Source organism: Caretta caretta, chromosome 13 (genome assembly GCF_965140235.1).
Source record: "Caretta caretta isolate rCarCar2 chromosome 13, rCarCar1.hap1, whole genome shotgun sequence".
Lineage (NCBI taxonomy): Eukaryota > Metazoa > Chordata > Testudines > Cheloniidae > Caretta > Caretta caretta.
The window spans coordinates 23,096,266-23,115,145 of record NC_134218.1 but is presented as its reverse complement, the minus strand read 5'-3'; the positions used below and the strand labels follow the sequence as shown (position 1 = coordinate 23,115,145).

The window sequence follows — 18,880 nt, the reverse complement described above, 5'->3', positions numbered from 1 at the left end:
GTCCTTAATTACCAGATTTAACATTGCATGGAGCTTTGAGCTCATGGTGGACTCCTCATTAATCCTGTACATGCAGGTTGCCACAGTAGCAAGGACTTCTTTCATACGTCCTCAAATACCCAGGAACCATCACCCTTTTCTTCCACAATTGAGGACTCAGCAGTTATGTTTGACTCAGTGCTTAATTTGTGCCAGGGCTGAGCCCCAGCACCTCTGGGTTTGGCAGGTCAGAGCCCAGGCACCTCTGAGCTTGCCACATCAGTTATAAAAGTAAAATATTCCTTAAGCCCCAGAACATAATTGCTTGAGCACCGGCACCTCTTTCATAACAAATTAAGCACTGCTGCAGCTCTCTCTACTGGGGCCTGAGGGTAACCATCACAGGTATAACAGGAGCAGTAAAAATCACAAACCCCTCCCCATCCCCCATAACAAACAGGCCAATGTGCAACTGTCATGCTGGTCCTTCATCAATTCCACTGTCTGTTTGCTTCAGGAGAGGGGCTATTATCTCTCTGCAAGTTTGGGAACAGACCCTTGCAGAGAGAGGAGGAAGAAAAGGAATTAAGCCTCTTAAGGCTTGTCTTAATAGGAAAGTTTTACTAGTTATACCAGTAGAACATTCTGTATGGACACTTTTTTCAGCTTGGCTTATATTGGAAGAAGAGCATGCACACAGTTACACCGGTATAACTTTCCTGTATAGATAAGCCCTGGAGTGAGGGAAGATGTGTATGTCATCCCTCCCTTGATCACAAATACCAGCAGATCCAGCCACCGTAAGGGCTACAGGAGTTTTCCACTGCCACTAAGGTCTTGTCTTCACTAGGAAAGTTAGCTTGACAGCTGAAAAATGCACCCATGTTAACTAATGTGTTTAAACTGTAGTGAAGACAAGGAATTGTAGGTTGAACCAGTGGTAACCTACCTGCAGGGAGGAAGGGTCACATGCCCCGCCCCAATCGCGGGGGGGGGGGGGGGGGGGAGGGAAGGGCATTGCTAAGGACTTCTGCCCTTGGTGCAGGGAGTTTGTTTATAAACAAAGAAGGGGTGATTAAGATTATTTAATTTAGTGGGAAGCCTTTTATTAAGGATTCTTAGGTGATCTTGAAAGCATTCCCAGGCACTCCAGTTAAAAGACATGAAACAAAGGATAGGAATAAATGGCCCATTTTCAGAAGGAGAGAAGTAAATAGAGGTGTCCCCAGGGGTCTGTACTGGTCTGGGGTCAGTGCTCTTCATCATATTCATAAATGATCTGCAAAAAGGGGTAAAGAGTGAGGTGGCAAAGTTTGCAGATGATACAAAATTACTCAAGGTAGTTAAGTCAAAAACAGACTGCAAAGAGTTACAAAGGGATCTCACAAAATTGGGTGACTTGGCAAGAAAACAGCAGATGAAATTCAGTGTTAAATGCAAAATAATGCACATGGCAAAATATAATCCCAACTATACATACAAAATGATGGTGCCTAAATTGCTACCCATCAAGAATGAGATTTTGGACTCATTTTCAGTATTCCGGAAGCACTGTTTCCAGAGGACTGCAAATGTAAGAATCCTTCTCACTGTGCCTGTACCATCCTGAACTCATTCTCCAGCTTCAGAAGACTTAAAAATTATCTCCAGTCATCAATGGGGCAGACGCAACAGAATAATGTAGCTGTCCTTAACATGCAGGTCACCTCGGGGGGCATGTGTCCCCCCCTTTAGCTGGTGCCCCCCTTTGTATCCCTCCAACGTGTCCCTGTCAACAAGTACTCCTTTTCTTTTTGTCTTCACTATGGTTCTAACACAGGTGAAAAATACACCTCTTTTCTTTGTGAAGGCACAGCTTCAGGGCAGAAGCAGCTGTCTGCAGAGAAAGCGTTCGCATTTAGCAGAGTTGGAGCTGGCAGTGAAATAACAGAGACCCCTTAAATCTGTGCTACCTCTTCCCATCCCCCTGCAGAAAGGTAATGCCCTTTTCTCCCTACCATTTGCTGCCATTGAAACATTAATTTGCCTCCGTGTTTCATCAGACCTAAAGCTTCTAGCCCTTTTTTCTCTCAGGACTTTTCCCCCTACCTCTGCTAAATGCAACAGGCTCATAACAGGGGATGGGCAGCGGGGATTTTGGATGCTCTCGCTTCTTTGCCCGTACCCCTCTTTTCAAGTGGCATAGTACAACGGTATGTTCCTTGGTTTATAAAGACGTGCTCTGTCGCTTGTTAAACGCAGCCCACTAAATAAGGAGCTCATCATGAGTAGAACAGGTCTGACTCTGCAAAGAGTAATAAGTCCACATTTCCAGATTCACTTTTCACTTAGCCCTTGTCTAACAACCCTAGTAAAAAGCACAGAGAACTGGAAATGATCCAGTGACGAGAGAGCTGCAAAGTAAAGCCTGCAGCCAGCCTGGGAGGGGGGAAATGTTTCAGACTCCCCACACAGCCCAGCCCCTGGCACTGCTCAGGGGGTCGAGGCCAAAACCTGGCTGCCCCGTGCTGCTGCCCAAACTCAGAGCAGTCCGGCTCAGCGTGCCTCCCAGCAGCAGCCGCGGGGTGACCGGGCCAGTGCCCGCTTTACAATGGCTCCACGGAGCCGGGCCCTGAGACCCCCTAGGCTCCCCTCGCCCACCACTTGCTCCTCTCGGCCTGCCCGCCCCCTGCTTCTCTCAACCCCCTGGCTGGGCCCCAGTGCACCTCAGTCTCTGGGCAGTCTCTGCTTCCCTCGGAGGAGCGGGGAGCGTGCGGAGGCAGGCGCGGCAGCGGGGCTGGCTCGCCTAGCCTGCGGGGCACAGAAGCCGGCCGGAGCTGGCGGCGGGCCGAGCTCGCCCTCGCGCAGAAGGGGCGGGCTTGGCCAAACACATTCAAAAGCAGCCAGCCAACCACAGCGGGGGAAGGAGAGGCAGCGGCCTCCCCAATCCGTGGCGGCGGCGCGGCAGCTCGTTTGGATTCAAACTCTCTATAAAAGGCCCCCGTGCGGCCTCAGCTCTGCCCCCTCTCGGATCAGCTCCCCTCTTCTCGGGCTGGTGGTTAGCAGCGGCCGCGGCTCCCCATGGCGAACCAGTCCCAGTGCCTGGAGGACGCGCCCGGCCGCTGGCCCCGCGGGGAGCCGAGCTCGCCCGAGCTCTACAGCGAGGCGCAGCGGCTGGCGCTGGAGGAGCTGGTGGCGGGCGGCCGCGCCGCTTTCCGCGCTTTCCTGCGCCGGGAGAAGGTGCCCGGCTTCCTCTCGGAGCCCGAGATCCAGGCCGTCCTCCAGGCGGCCGCGCCGCCGGCCGGGGCCGAGAACGGGGCGGCCGAGCCCTCGCTCAGCGCCTCGCTGGACTGCTCCTCGCTCACCTACTTCCCCGAGCAGTCGGACGTGGAGCCGCCCGTGCTGGAGCTGGGCTGGCCGGCCTTCTCCAGCGGCTCGTACCGCGGCCTCACCCGCGTGGAGGCGCTTTTCCAGCCCAGCTTCGGGGAGACCATCTACAGCTGCAAGGAGGCGGTGCGCAGGCAGATCCGCTCGGCCAGGGAGGTGAGTCCCCAGCGCGGCCACTGCGCCCCCTTCCTGCCCGCGCCGCCTGCTTCGGGAACCGCGTCCCTTGCCCTGGGAAACCCGCGGGATGCTGCGCTGCACACCGCTCCTCTGTGCCTGGGGAACCGGGGGTGCTGCGGATGTAGCATCACCACCTGGCTGGAAGTGGTTTCCATCACGTACAGGGGTGTAGAGTTTGGTTTAATGGTGCTCGGTCCGTACCCTCGCTATACAAACTGTTCCAGCAGCACCCCATGGAAGCTGGGCTGCAGGCTAGAATATAACCCGCCCTGCTGTTGTGTCCTTCAGTGTGAGCAACCTCTAGCCCCTTGCTCTAATGACTGGGTGAGTGTTTAATCTGGCAAAAAGAAAAGGAGTCCTTATGGCACCTTAGAGACTAACAAATTTATCTGAGCATAAGTTTTCGTGAGCTACAGCTCACTTCATCGGATGCTGTAGCTCACGAAAGCTTATGCTCAAATAAATTTGTTAGTCTCTAAAGTGCCACAAGTACTCCTTTTCTTTTTGCGAATACAGACTAACACGGCTGCTACTCTGAAACCTGTTTAATCTGGGAAGTTAGTGAGGGTGAGTTGTTGGTATGGAACGAATAAATCCCTGTATTCATACTGTACACATTATTGCAATAACCTTTGTACAAAGAATGCCTTGCCAGAGGTATCCTTTGAAAACCTATACTTTTCTGGTGGTCAGTGTTATTCCTGGTACAGTGTGGCCACACATTCTATGTGAAGTTATAACATTCCTCTGTGTGGGGTTATTAACACAGGTTTGAAACCCCACTGCCCTATACAGGCAGAAAACAGGTCTGTCCTAAACAAAAGAGGGAATGTGTGCATGCTTTAATTTGCATTTAAGCTGAAAACTGAATAATCAAGCAGAGAAGAAAATCAAAGGACGCTTACATATGTGAAAAAAAACAAGCAGGGTATATCCTTTCACATAGACTGTCTCTTTGGGTCTCTGCTGGAAATGTTTTTCAAGAGTGGGACTGAAACTATAAAAAAGGAGATAAAGGCCCCAAGACACCCCACCCCATACACAGACCTTGCCCATCACATTGACTGCCCCTAAAGAGACAAAGGAAGCAGCTGTTCAGCTCTGTGGGAGGAGTCCTGACCTGTGGATTGGTCCTTATGACTGCAGAAAGCATGTGGTGAGAACTTTGCTTTGAATCTAATATAGTTTGTTAGGCAGTGTTTTATCTTGTAACCATTTCTGACTCTTATGCCTTATTACTTGTACTTTGTAGTTAATAATAAACTCATTTTGTTTTATCTAATCCAGTATGTTCAAGTTGAAGTGTCTGGGTACCTTCCTTTTGGGGTAGTAAATTGTGTGCCTATTATTAAGGCTATGATTGTGTCACGGAATCCGTGACTTCCAGAGACCTCTGTGACATTTTCTTCCTCGGGGCTGGAGCTGTCAGCTGGCAGGCCGCGTAGCTCTCAGCTGATGCTGGTGGCAGAGCCCCTGAGCAGCAGGGGGACCCTGCAGCTCCCAGCCCCCGCAGGTGGTGTGGTGGGGACCCTGCAGCTCCCACCTGCTGAGGATGGTGGGGGAACCTCCCCCACAACTCCAGGCAGCAAGGGAACCTCACAGCTGCCACTCCCTGTGGGTGGCCAGGGGTCCCCTGCTGTTGTCCAGCGGTGGCGGGGCCCCCCAGAGCTCCCAGTGCCTGTGGGTGTTGGACCCTCCTTCCTCCCCATTTCCTCAGGGATATTTTTAGTAAAAATTACAGGTCATGGCAATATACAAAAATCCATGGAAGACTTTGACCTGTCTGTGATTTTACTAAAATATTCCTGACAAAATCTGAGCCTTGCCTATTATTCTCTTAAAGGAATAATGGACTTAACCTATTTGTGCTGTCCAGGAGAGGGCTTGGCAGTACAGGACATATATTCCTGAGGAGAAATGTGGGAGTGTGTTGGGATCACCCTGGAGTAATCTTTAAAGCTGGCAAGAGTCAAGGTGTGCTGGCTGTCTGCAGCGCATACAGACATAGCTGGGAGCGATTTACGTTCTGGAGGCTGTTTGAGAGCAGTCCAGGTTGGAGACTACAGCAGCAAGGCATTGTAACCTGAGGTGCCCTTTACAGGGCAGGGATAACACAGCTACTCATTGGCCTGGACTGTACCCTTGTATGTCTCACCTGGGGCTAGTCAGACTCTTGGGCTGCGTCGCCCTTGCCAGTTCTAACTAATGCTCTCCAACATCGTGGTTTGAAAAGCATCCCTTAGTGTATTTGGGGGAGGGGAAGGCAAGGCAGCACTGAAACAAACCATGACTGTAGGACGCTCTGATGTACAAGACAGCAAAACAAACCCTCATAAGCCTCCGAATGCAGGCAAGGGATTCCCTGCAACTTTCATACTATGCTTCCAGCCTGTGCTGCTTGTAAGGAGCAAGGCTGGATTGAGGTGTCTGAGTCAGGGACTTGATCATCACCAAGATGTCCTCTGAGCTGGTTATAACATGTTGTGTAGCTGGGACCACTACTGCCCCAGTGACTGGGCTAAAACCTTGGACTGTCTGATAAGCTGCATGGATATGGACCTGTTGATGTTGACTTCTCCAGTTGATGCGGATTACAGCAGGAGAACATCTTTAGCACTGTAATGGCCTTCGCTATGCAAAATGGAACAGCTTTTCTGCTATGAGGAGAAGGAAACTTCACATGAGACCGTGTATCTAATGTATGCCCAGCCCTTGTCATTGCTGCACTTATTCTTGCAATGCTAACCAGCAATATGGTTAATTATACCTGTTTAAAACTGGGACTAACATGATATAAAGGTTGCGGAAACAATGCACTTAGAAGTCAGAAATTGTAGAGTGAAGGTTGAATGACCCCTTGTGCATATGCCTTACTTTGCATGTAGTGTCTGTCACTTTCAATTTGTAACTTGTCAAATATCACACTTTCTATAGAAACTGGAAGCTGTTACATAACCGTGCATACAAGCTGTACTACTGTATAAAACAGACTACGCATCTAACATGCTATCCTAGCCAGAATATTGGGATGTGTGTCTGCACTGATATGACACAATGTGAGCTTTAATCTCTTCAAAACAAATGTCAAATTATAAAGTCAAAAGATTAGGAGAAATAAGAACATATTTTTAGTGTTAGGGTCATAATGATTTAACCACGTCTTGATTCGCAATAGTTTCTGTATTGTGGAAACGGTAAAGTAATTTAAAAAACACTAAACCTATTACACAATATATTATGAATGTACTGGTCTCTCTTTGCCTTACCATCTCCTATCAAAAACATCATGCACAAACTTGTCCAGTCTTAAACAGCTTAGAAATTTTTTTAGGGATCTGTTTGGATCTGGGCCACACCCGTTAATTCTTTCCCTTCTAGCAATGTTACACAGTTACATAAATATTAAACTCCATCCTCCCTTTATGCTGCTTGCCAAGACATTCCAAATCTTTTCATCCAACCGTTCCACTGCTCATGAGCTGAAATTTGTCTTGGCCAAACCAAACGGACCCTTAATTGCTCCCATATCAAGTTCCTAACCAATTTGTCTTGTGTAGCTGCAGTTCCCTAATAAATGCCATGTTGCCTTTCAAAGTTCTTGCACATGTAGCTTCCCTCTCTGATGCAATAGGATTTTGTCTGCAAAGACAACCCTCTGGTCATAATGCTGTGATTATTTTTTTCTCCCCTCAACTCCCTAGTCTGTAAACAGCTGATGTTCATAGTTTTGCTCAGCAGCAGCGGAGTTAAACTTCACCTGATGCTAGCCAGTTTCACTACTGCTTGTGGGACACCCCCCTCCCCCCAGGCAGCTATGAAACTGTCAAATGTCCATTTTACACTGATGTTTGTGGGGAGCAAAAGAGGCAGGCATTTGGCTGCTTGGTGGGTGGGTCTGAAGATGCCAAAACTGGGAAGCTGGCAAAAGGATGGCCTAGAAGTCCTCCTTGTTCTGCCCTGCTGCATTTGGGGGTGTGTGCTTCCTCCCCGCCCCAGCCAGAAGGCTCTGCTATGGGGAGAAGAAAGCAAGCTCCATCTTTTTTTCAGCAGCTAGTATCTGAGGTAAGGGGACATCCCTCATCTTATCTTTGCCTCCAATGTCTACTAGTGAGGCTGCTAAGCAAGACTGAGCCCCTGTGCAGAGTCTAGGGCTAGCAGGCTTCTCGGCAGCTGAACATGGCACAGTAGCTGGGCTTTGCGCTAGAGGCTGAGCCAGTGGGAAAGTATTGGTTTTGTTGGTTAAAGTTAAACATTTAAACCATGCCCTAGACCTAATCTAGTTGATAAACACCACACAAACATGCACTTCTATCAAAAACAATTGCTAGAGGCAATGGGCCAGATCCTGTTTTGTCACAGTAACGTAACCTCCAGAATAGCTGTTTATCTCTACTGAAGTAGTGCCCAGATCTTTGGGCCCCGTAGCTCCTATAACTCGTATCTTAGGCCTGGTCTACACTTAAAATTAGATTGATCTAGCTACGTCACTCAGGGCTGTGAAATTTTTCCCACCTCGCGTGCTATAGCTACATCAATTTAACTCCTGGTATAGGTGCATCTGGGTTGATAGAATTCTTCTATCCTAGCTACGACTGCTTGGAGAGGTGGATTAACTACGTCAATGAGAAACACCCATCCGTCAACATAGGACGCATCTCCTGTGGCCCTACAGCAACATAGCTGCCTCGCTGTAGTTGTGTTACTGCAGTGTAGACATAGCCCAAGATGTCCTACAATGCTACGAAGACCCAAGCAGGCATCAAACAACTGAAAGAGAAGGTCTTGCTTGTTTTCTCCCTTGTACTCCACGGTTTGACAGTGGCCAATACCTGAGAAGACAAAGGCAATATCTCCTCCCCCCCTCAAGACTTTTCTATAATTGAACAGTATTTTACAGGCACCTGGAGGATTTTTTTCTTGCTTACCGGTAACTTACACTCAAACTAACACCGCCTTCCACCCGCCCTTTGCCAACTTGAATTGGTTTCTGGTTGCCATTTGAAGGTATGCGTATTATGGGAGGGAATACAATGAGCATTTGGACAATGCATCTCTGGAGTGAGCGAGGTCAGGCTTTTTAATCTGGGAGGATCATGTTCTGAATACACTTCTTTTGGTTGCTAACAAACAATAACTTTAAAAATACAACTTGGAGTTTAAAAAAAGCAATTTGTCAGGTCAGCTGTTGATCTGTATGTGCATGACAACCCACAAAGATCTCCCCCCCCACCCCCCTCCCCAAAACACAATGGAACAGGAAAGGCCAAGTGCTATGGGGCAGAATTTTTAAAGACGTGTAGTCTTGAGGACCAGAATTCCATGTCAATCAGTGTTAAGTTATGAAAGAGAGTAACAGGTAAGATTTTTTTTTATGGTGCCCTACAATATGAGGGAAAAGGGATCGCTTGAGGAAAAAAGGACAAGAGAATTTATAATGAATAAAAGAGAACGATTTGAAATGGTGTGTAATCCACCTAAGGAATTTGCAGCCCCAAGAGATCAGTCAATTACTATAGTTGAAGTTAATAAAAATAGCCTAGATAAAATTAGGACCAATAACGTGTAGAGACACTAAAAGCAGTCACTAAATCTCACACTTCAGGGCATAAACTGAGTTAGGAAGAAAAGTTATTTTCTTCCTTTCCCACCCCAGCGTACAACACTGTGTACCTGGCTCGGTACTATGTGCTCTGTATAGAGGTTGGGGATGGGTTTCCTCTGAAGCTATGGGTATTAACTACAGCCAAAGGCAGGATATTGGATTAGAAGATGGACCAGTAGTCTGACACTTCTTCAATAATAATAGCAGGCTCCTGATTCAGATTTTTCTTGGTGGTTAAAGACTAGCTGGAAGGAAGTGCCAGGGGTGGCTGTGAAAATCTAAAATACGTGAATGGAAACATTGCTCTACTTGTGTTTGGCTTGGATTGCTGGTCTGTCCAGTGCAGTAGGAAAACAGCACCTCTTTCCATATTCTTATAGCTGACAGTAATGGGAAGTGGGAGGATTGGAGTTGTGTGGCTTAGATGTAGATGTGAACCTACAACAAGAAACTTGACCTTGTGACTAGTCCAGTTGAAGCATACACGTAGCTCATCGAGGAAGGGAAAGTCCAGATGTGGTGGTGGTGGCTAGAAATACATCACGGTACTCAAGCAATGGGCTTAACTCCTAGCATGTTACTATAGCACTGATACCCAAATTCTGGAAATCTCAGATTCAGTAGGGGCATGGTTACTGGATAATCCTATCTGCTAGGGATAAACCCACTTCTTCTATAGGTGCCAGAGCTACTTGAAATCAAATTGTCTGCTGTAACTTGCATACAACTCAAATTTACTACATGAGACTGGCCTCTTCTTCAGGGATTACCTCTGTCACATAATGCCCTGGGTCTGCATAGAAACTTCCAAATGTTGCGAGGTATTGTGCATTTCTTTATCTTGGGTTTTTATCACAAAGGAAAGTTGCTGATTCAGGCCAGGTCTCGCAGTGCCTTCAGGGGGCTAATCAGTTCCAGCTGGTGTGGTTCAGTAAAGGTTGTTAGTGTAGCATTCTCTCTATTCTATACGGGGAGGGATTAAAACCCCAGAAGAGAAGTAAATAAGTGATTCAGGTACTGGAAATATCAAGGGAGGTATAGCTATTAAACTGTATTGTTGTAACATGCATAGCTGGTGCAATGAAGGGAAACGACAAGAGAATGAATAACTTATACCCTTCTGTGCCTGTATATGCACCCTTCAGTGGCAGAAACTAGTCACACTGCTCACCTGAGACTAAAACATACTCCTGTGGCCTAAAACACACACTAAAGCTGAGGCCTGGATCATCCTGCAGGGATCAAAATATGGAGAGGGTCTACTATATGCCCGTCCTGCATGTGCACACGCATCCCTCCTGAAGCAGTGAAGAATGAAATTTCATGAGTAAGAACAGGTGACAGAATGCAACTACACAAGGAGGTATTCTACCCTTATTTGGGTGAACAGTCCCTTGGTCTCTCTGAGCAGTTAAGATCCTCAGTTCCAAGCTTCCTCTTGAAGACCAAGTGTGGTTAAAAGGAGAAATTGCTTTCACTGGGTTTCTCTCCCCTTGCAGAGCTTAGAGAAGTTCTCTATTTAAAACTGCAGTTCAGAAATGTTTGAAGGTCTGATGAATTCAGCACTTGGTTTAAAGACTTGGATGATACTGGCCTTTCTAGTCCGTCCATAAATTTGGATGGAATGTGCATTATTTTTAAAAAGAAAGACAAACTTACCCCCTCCCAATTTCCAAGCAACTTCTCTGATCTAGTATATACCTATATCTGCATGTTAATAGCCTGGTATGGTGTGCATCTGTAACATGCCATAATTCCCTGTAGAACCCCAGGTTCAGAATGAACTTTGCCCAAACTGTACATGTGGTCTGTCTCTTCATAGACTTCACTTTTTCTTTCCCCTCCTTTCCATAGCCTTATAATGAGGCTTAAATATCTCTGGAGGCATGTGTTCCCCTCCAAGCTAAAAAGAAAGTTAAGGTGGTGGGTAAGTGGTTCTCTAACACTGGTGGATGAGATCATGGTTCCAATGCCACTTCACTTCTAGGTGAGCTCTACTGTTTGCTGAATTGGGGAGCTCATTTGCAGTAGAGGTGACCACCTGGAGGAAGAAATGCTAGCCAAACACTTCATAATACTCTTCTGATGGTCAGTCCAAAGAGTAGCCCTGTCATCTTCCTAGTTATATGGCTATGTAACTAGGCAGCTTTGATGTATGGCAAAAGGACTAGTGACACTTGTGGATGGATAAACTTTCAGCTTGAGGTCATGCACAATCCCAAATGAAGGAAGGGTGTAAATGTATTAAACAAAATGAATTAAACAGTGAGAGAGATGACCGCAACAGATCGTTATTGCCTAATGACTGGTGAGTCAGTATTTGATTTTGATTGAACCTTGGGGAAGCTAGTGACTGATGGACTGGTAAGAACGCCCTGAAGCCAGAACGTGTGATCACAATGCATTCACTAGCATCTAGCTTTCCAAAGTAAGTCACTTGTACCCTGTGAACCAGAAAGGTAGTTTCAGTCACTGGTATTTTAGTTTCTGCCACTATAGTTCCAGGCATACAAAGCAAAAGGTGAGGACAGTGCATCAGGAGTCTTTGTCTACACCAGGGGTGGGCAAACTAGGGCTTGCGCTGCGCCATGGAGCCAGCAATCCTGCGGGCTGGATGCAGCCCGTGGGCCATAATGTCTACACTACACCACACCTTAGTCTGAGCCCTGCAAGCCTGAGCCAGCTGGCATGGATCAGACATGAGTTTTTAATTGCAATGTAGACATACCCTTAGAACAGGGGTGGGCAAACTTTTTGGCCTGAGGGCCACATCGGGGTTGTGAAACTGTATGGAGGGCTGGGTAGGGAAGGCTGTGCCTCCCCAAACAGCCTGGCTCCTGCCCCTACCCGCCCCCTCCCACTTACTGCCCCCCTTAGAACTTCCAACCCATCCAAACCACGCCCCCCCCCACTCCTTGTCCCCTGACCACCCCCTGGGATCCCACCCCCTATCCAATCCTCCCTGTTCCCTGACTGCCCTGACCCCTATCCACCCCCCTCCCGCAACAGGCCCCCCAGGACTCCTACACCAATCCAACCGTTCCCCGCCCTCTTCCCATGCTGCTTAGAGCAGCAGGAGCTCGCAGCCCCGCCGCCTGGCTGGAGCTAGCCCCGCTGCTGCACTGCCTGGCAGGAGTGGCGGGCCAGAGCGCTGGCGTCGTGGTGAGCTGAGGCTGCAGGGGAGGGGGGACAGCAGGGGAGGGGCTGGGGGCTAGCCTCCCAGGCCAGGAGCTCAGGGGCTGGGCAGGATGGTCCCACAGGCTGTAATTTGCCCACCTCTGCCTTAGAAGCACCTTTACTAATGACGCCTTTCAAATTGCAAGTGTTGGTGAGATTACAGCTGCGTGAATAAAGTGCAGCCAATAACTTGTTTGACCGATTTTTAGAATTGGCTTTTCAAAAGCGGCCATTGTTGGTCTAACTGCTCCCCTTGAATTAAACAGGAGTTTTCTAGCATTGACTTTGTGGGAGCAGAAGTAGACCAAAACTGAATGCTTTTGCTAAATACCTTTAGCTTCCCTCTTCTGGCTGTACATTGTCACAACACCTTATTGTTTCCTCAAATTATTCGCCAAACTTCTGCGAATAATTTTTGGAGTGTAGCTTGTTGCAAGTGCTCAAGAGCTAAAATTCAAGCTGTTTAACTTTCACTGGACACCTAAATCACAGGTACTGTTTATCTTCCTTGATTTGATATGCATGACTTTTAGAATTGGGATTCTTGTGAAAATGTGGAGTTTTTCAACTCAAACTCTACTTTCAGTGGATATTTTCTAATATCTACTTAAGTTGTGGTTTCTGCAAATGCTTTCTACAGTAAACTCTTGTTAGGACACATGCAATAAGCAAATCTGTTTAAAAACACCTGAGTATTTCTGCAGACTCTAATTACCAGTGCTTCGGAACAGAGTACAATGGTGAACAAAAAAGTAAATCTCTGTACTTGTGGGAAGTAACTTTGTGTGTGAGCAATACCACACAAGTGGTGGTTATGCAGCATGCCTGTACGCACCTTGGGGCTGGGTTACACCTGATAAGTGCCGCTCCCATACACCTACATTACTTGTACAGCCACTCTCCTTTGATGTGCCAGTACTCTGGAATATGGCGAAACAAGCCATCAAACTGAATTTTTTTTACTCCTCTCCATCACCCCAAGCCAGATGCACTTCCTCTGAATGATGATGGGCTAGATATCTAGGTCTGTGATGACATTTGGAGTTAGCTAGATGGGTTTCTAGAACACACATGGCTGTGGTACTAGTTCTTAATGGCCTGGAAGAGAAGAATCTTCCTGTCTTGGGCCCTGACTACACTAGAGGAATTAATAGCAGAAAGCATGCAGTGGTGCTAATGCTGGTGGAAGGATGATCTTTTGGTGAAGGCACTGGACTGGGATTCAGACTAATAATATCTGGCTCTATCGGGGTTCAGTTCCCAGCTCTACCCCAGACTCCCTTTGTGACTGTGGGTAAGCAGCTTCATCTCTGTGTGCATGGGGGTGATGTATCCCTATCATGCAGGGGTATTGTGAGGATCCAATCACTGAAGCTTGAGAGATGCTCGGATACTACAGGGATGGAAGACATGTTAGATTGTCCAGTATAGACAGAAGCGTCCAGTATAGACAGAAGCTTTTTATGTCTAAAACTCTCTTGAGCCGCAGTGAACTGATCAGCAACTGTAGGGCTAAGACAACCCCCTGCAGCAGGAGGCGTTCAGCCCAGCGTATCTGGGAGCAAGGGAGTGGAGCCAACTCTGCAAGACTGCTGACTGTGCCTCGCCAGCTCCCCAGGTGCTGAAATAAGATGTCATTATCCAAGGTTGTGCAGAAAAGCAAACCATAATGTGAGAGCATTAACAGGTGTGGGAATAATCCATCTGGGATCATCCTGTATACTCCAGGGCATAGTGAGTTTGACTAAATTGTGGGAACATAAGATTATCATTTTGCCTCCCCACCTCCAAAAAAAAAAAAAAAAAAAGGCAGCATGAAAGAAACTTGTCTGGCTGTACAATACCACTGAATGAGAACTGACTGGGGGAGCTACTGATCTAGACAGGCAAAGTCATGCTTATTTGTGTAATGAGAGAGTCAGGCTCTGGGCCTAATGGCTTCTTCTGTTTCTGCAGGTGATCGCTCTAGTTATGGATTCCTTCACAGATATTGAGATCTTCAGTGACCTTCAGGAAGCCTATAGAAAGCGGAAGATTCCAGTCTACATCCTTCTGGACCAAGATTTTCTACCCCACTTCATGGAAATGTGCAGGAGTCTGGGAGTCTGTCCTGAGCAGGAAGGTGTAAGTATTAGAGGAGTTTTCTATGGTAAATTATAGCACTGCCTTTGAAAGACACACCAGTATTTCACATGCTGCCTAGAGTTGAACATTTTAGGTACTCTCTTATGTTTGCTTGGAAGCCTCTGTGTATCCCAAAGGTTGGGGATTTATACTGCAGGCTTTGAATATGGGCTCTGCATTAACCCAATGTGATAGGCTCCCAAAACCAGCAAGAGCCATGTAGAAGAAGCATATTGGCCCTTATCCCAACTTGTATGTATTGAATTGCAATACTGTGCAGAGGCCACAGTTGTAGTGAGCAGCCCCATTGTGCTGAGTGCCATACATACATGTAAGAGACTGTCCTTGTCCTGAAGAGCATGCATTTTAAATCACTACTTGCAAACAGTGTCTTCTGCTCAAGTGAGAGTTTGCTAAATAGAACAAGCCAGCCCTCCTCCCCACCCAGGAAACAATAAGACACACTATACACGCGTGGCTTTTAGTGTCTGTTCTACCCTCCCCGCATAACATGCATTTCTTTTTAAATGAAGTGTCAACAAAAGTGTTAATGTCAGACCCATGTGTTGTAGTCACGTAGGTCATGTGACATATTCCAGTTCTTCAGAATCAAAGCTTTAATTATGAATAATAATAATAATAAAAATTTTAGCTCTCGTGGTTGACGAATCTTCCAAGTATAAAGCTATGCAGTGTTGCCTTAAGTTTTCAGATATCTTGACGTGTGAGCTCCCCTGTCCCTCATTTACTCTCACTGAGAGGTTGATGCTAAAGCCCAATAATGACATTCAGGGGACAGAACAAGGGAGGGGGTAGGATTTGGAAGTTCCTGCAGGGCAGGAAATGCAGAGGGACAAAAAGGGTAGTGGGGACAAAGGTAGGGAAGAAATAATGGTATTCCTAAAGATGAGGCTATTTTCCCAATAAGTGTTGCTGAATGTGAAAATCTGGTACTAAATCACTAATGATTAAAAGTTCAGTTATTACAGACAAGGCCATTTCTACCTTCGATCTCTGTGCAAACCTCCAGTTGTCATCAGTGTGAGTTTCTTTGTAGTCCTAAGCTATGCCCTTACTAATGACCCATAATTAAAATGGAATTGGGCCATCTCTGCAGATTGAGTTTGACATCTCTGATCTGGAATGTAAACTGTGTGGAGACCAGGACCTCAATCACATTTATCTCTATAGTGTTTAGCACAAATTTGTTGGTATAAACGGTTGTTAATAGTATCACTTAGTATTAATGCTTGCTGGACAGTAAGTGGTATTAAGCAAGTCCGTTTCATTCCTCTCTCCTACACTGCATGGTTTATATGTTATGAAAATCAGGTTTTTGTTTTTTGTTTTCTTTTAAACAGCTGATGAGAGTTCGAACTATAACTGGGAACACTTACTACACGAGGTCAGGAGCTAAAATTGTTGGGAAAGTCCATGAGAAGTTCATGTTAATTGATGGCATTAGAGTGACTACAGGCTCCTACAGGCAAGTTCTGGGGTCCTTTGCATTTCTTTAGGTCTTCGTGGGGAGGAGATTTCTGCAAGAAGTGAAAACTAACTTGAAAGGTATAAGATTGACTCAAAAGCAATATTGGTGATTCATCTGTTTAATCCTGTATGAACTTTTTGAATCTGTATCAGCCTTGAATAATGTTGGGGAATTGATCCAGAAATTGGCATTAGTTTAAAGCTTGTCTGTTGGCAAACTGTCTCTAGAAATTTCCTCCAAACCTTTGTGGAATGTCCATATGAATCTGGGCTGCTTCTAACAATGTAGTTTGTTCATTTGGGACAAGTCTCATGGTGTTTCTGCTATATCCTTGGTAGGCTTGTCCCCTCTCCATGTCTTGGGGATGGTAGGTTGGTTTCTCAGAGTGGCTGCATTTCAATTGAGTACTCAGATCCATGGAGGAGGGTCATGGGGAGGAAAACATTGGTCTCGTTGCTTCTGTTTCTGGCAGGCTGTGGTCCCTAGTACGCTATTTTCTGTAATGCCCACCATTTTGGGGAACTTTCTATCATTTGTATTATTCAAACACCTACAGCCAGTTGTGCAATGGCAAGCATATTTCTCCCTCAGTTTTTGTTGCTGCATCAGAGATGAAACCTAGTTGCATGGTGGGTTCCTGAAAACCAGTGCACAACAACATTACCGTACATTAGCTCAATGGTTCTCAACCAGGGGTATGCATACTCCTAGAGGTACACAGAGGTCTTCCAGGGGGTACATCAACTTATCTAGATATTGGCCTAGTTGTATAATAGCTTACATAAAAAGCACTAGCGAAGTCAGTACAAACTAAAATTTCATACAGACAATGACTTGTTTATACTGCTCTAGATACCATACACTGAAATGTAAGTACAATATTTATATTCCAGTTGATTTATTTTATAATTATATGGTATAAATGAGAAAGTCAGCAATTTTTCAACAGTAGTGTGCTATGACACTTTTACATTTCATGTCTGATTTTGTAAGCAAATAGTTTTTAAGTGAGGTGTAACTTGGGGGTACAAAAGACAAATCAGGGTAGAGTAGTCTGAAAAGGTTGAGAGCCACTGCATTAGCTCACCAGGCTTCTGTATATTTAATTGCAAGATTAGATGACTATGGCATAAAGTGTCATCGATTGCATAAGGACTGGATATGGATAGCCCTAATGGAAAGTTATACCTCACCTAAACACACAACCCTCCTAATGTGTACTTGTCGCTTGGTGTATATAGCTGTGCTATTCATTCTAGTGTACCAATTAAAGTGAGTTTAACTATGAATCTTGGTTTGTTTTCAATAGCTTCACATGGACTGATGGGAAATTGAATAGCAGTAACTTGTTGCTGCTGTCAGGCCAAGTGGCTGAACACTTTGACCTGGAGTTCAGGATCCTTTATGCACAGTCAAAACCGATCAGCCCTAAGCTGCCATCCAGCTGCCGGAGCAGTGGAATATTTGATCACCTGGTCAGTGGAACAAAATCACCAAAAGACCACACTGTGGGAAACCTCTTGAGAGCAGAGTTGGCCAGACTGTCAAGCACCCCCAAGAAACCACTGAAAAAAACAGATTTGGCTAACAACACTGAAGGAAGCAAATCCTATAACCTGGGTCCTTCCTACATTGGCACAGAGGAGTGGTTTGGAAGTCTGGAGGCCATAGTGGAACCAAAGGAGGTGAATAGCATGTCTACTCAAACTGAACCATGCGAAGAGAAGCCCACAGTGACTCTATCTAATGCTGTCACGCAAACCAGTGTTGTAATGGTAACATCTGGAACCCAAACCTCTGTTGCTGCTAGAATGGCTGGCACTCAAACAGTAGTGCCACGGAAGACAGCTATGACCCAGACAGACAAGAAGGAGAGTGTGGAAGAGCATCTACTCCTGCGACAACAATCAAAAGAAGGATCTCCTTCATCTGGAAAGTCCACATCAACTTCTTCTAGTCTACGGTCACTTTCTTCATCATCTTCCCAGTGCTCTGTGGCAAGCTCTACCAGCTCGCTGTCCTCTCTGAGGTCCATTGAGTACTCTGGCAACCACAGGGCAGAATACTTCCAAAAACTGCATAAAGAGAGGCAGTTCCATTACTCTGTTATCCGATCCAAACTTAACCATATGGTTGCTATCCTCTCCCGAAGGGGACGTGCGCCTGAAAACTATACGAGCTGCCACATTGTAAGCTGCAATGTAAAACAGAGGCATGAGATCAGCACCAGCCTACTCAGCCTCAGAGACGTTTCTCTGTTCAAATAAGTGACTGCTGAGTTGGCTGTAAGTCCAAGAGCTCCAGGCTCACTGCACAGTCCTTTTAACAGCTACTGATTTTTATAGTCCATCCCGGTACCGTGTGTGTAGGGGCTGGTAACTTACCGGCACTGTAGTTTCATTCTATGCAACTTGTTAAACAATGCACTGAAATATGTTTAGATATTTTTAATGCCATATGTGCCTCCACGTGCTTTTTGTTTTTATATGTAATAACACTAAAATTCATTCCATCTATTGATGTTTACCCCTCAATTCCTTGTTAGACCGTCACCGGCAAAATATACTAGTTAGTGCTTCGTAGTGCTGTCAACATTATGGTTTTAACTTATTTATATTTAGAAAAGTTGTTACTGAGTCAGAATGATTCTGTTCAAATTGGGTTCTGAGATCTTATTCTGACTTCCACTCGCTAACATGAATTATGTTAATGCTGGGTTTTATTATAACTTTATTTTGAAAATAAAACAACTTTAAAAAACCAAAGTGGGGAAATAGCTTCACATATCTGCACTAAATAAGGCTAACTTTGTTCGTAATCTGAATTCAATGATGAATTTAGATATATTATGGGTTTATCACTCTTGCATGATAGTCATAAGGAGCTTAAGGTTGTTTTTGTGTTTTGATTATATCCCTTCTGTTTAACTCCAAACTAATGAAACTCACTGAGTGGTACCTAACTAG

The 18,880-nt window shown here is 45.9% G+C and overlaps 1 protein-coding gene across 1 annotated transcript; it reads left to right on the top strand.

Annotated features, from left to right (window-relative positions):
• Positions 1-2,818: 2,818 nt before the first annotated feature.
• On the top strand, positions 2,819-18,679 carry LOC125622682 (protein FAM83D). Its single transcript, XM_048820870.2, has 4 exons — positions 2,819-3,501; positions 14,258-14,425; positions 15,787-15,911; positions 17,224-18,679. Exons 1-4 carry the CDS (start codon positions 3,040-3,042, stop codon positions 18,179-18,181), a joined length of 1,713 nt encoding a protein of 570 aa, XP_048676827.1. The 5' UTR covers positions 2,819-3,039; the 3' UTR covers positions 18,182-18,679.
• Positions 18,680-18,880: the final 201 nt, after the last annotated feature.

Coding starts and splice junctions, on each gene's coding strand:
- LOC125622682 (XM_048820870.2), top strand. CDS start 3,040: ATGGCGAACCAGTCCCAGTGCCTGGAGGACGCGCCCGGCCGCTGGCCC. Junction 3,502..14,257: donor AGATCCGCTCGGCCAGGGAG/GTGAGTCCCCAG, acceptor CTGTTTCTGCAG/GTGATCGCTCTAGTTATGGA. Junction 14,426..15,786: donor TCTGTCCTGAGCAGGAAGGT/GTAAGTATTAGA, acceptor TCTTTTAAACAG/CTGATGAGAGTTCGAACTAT.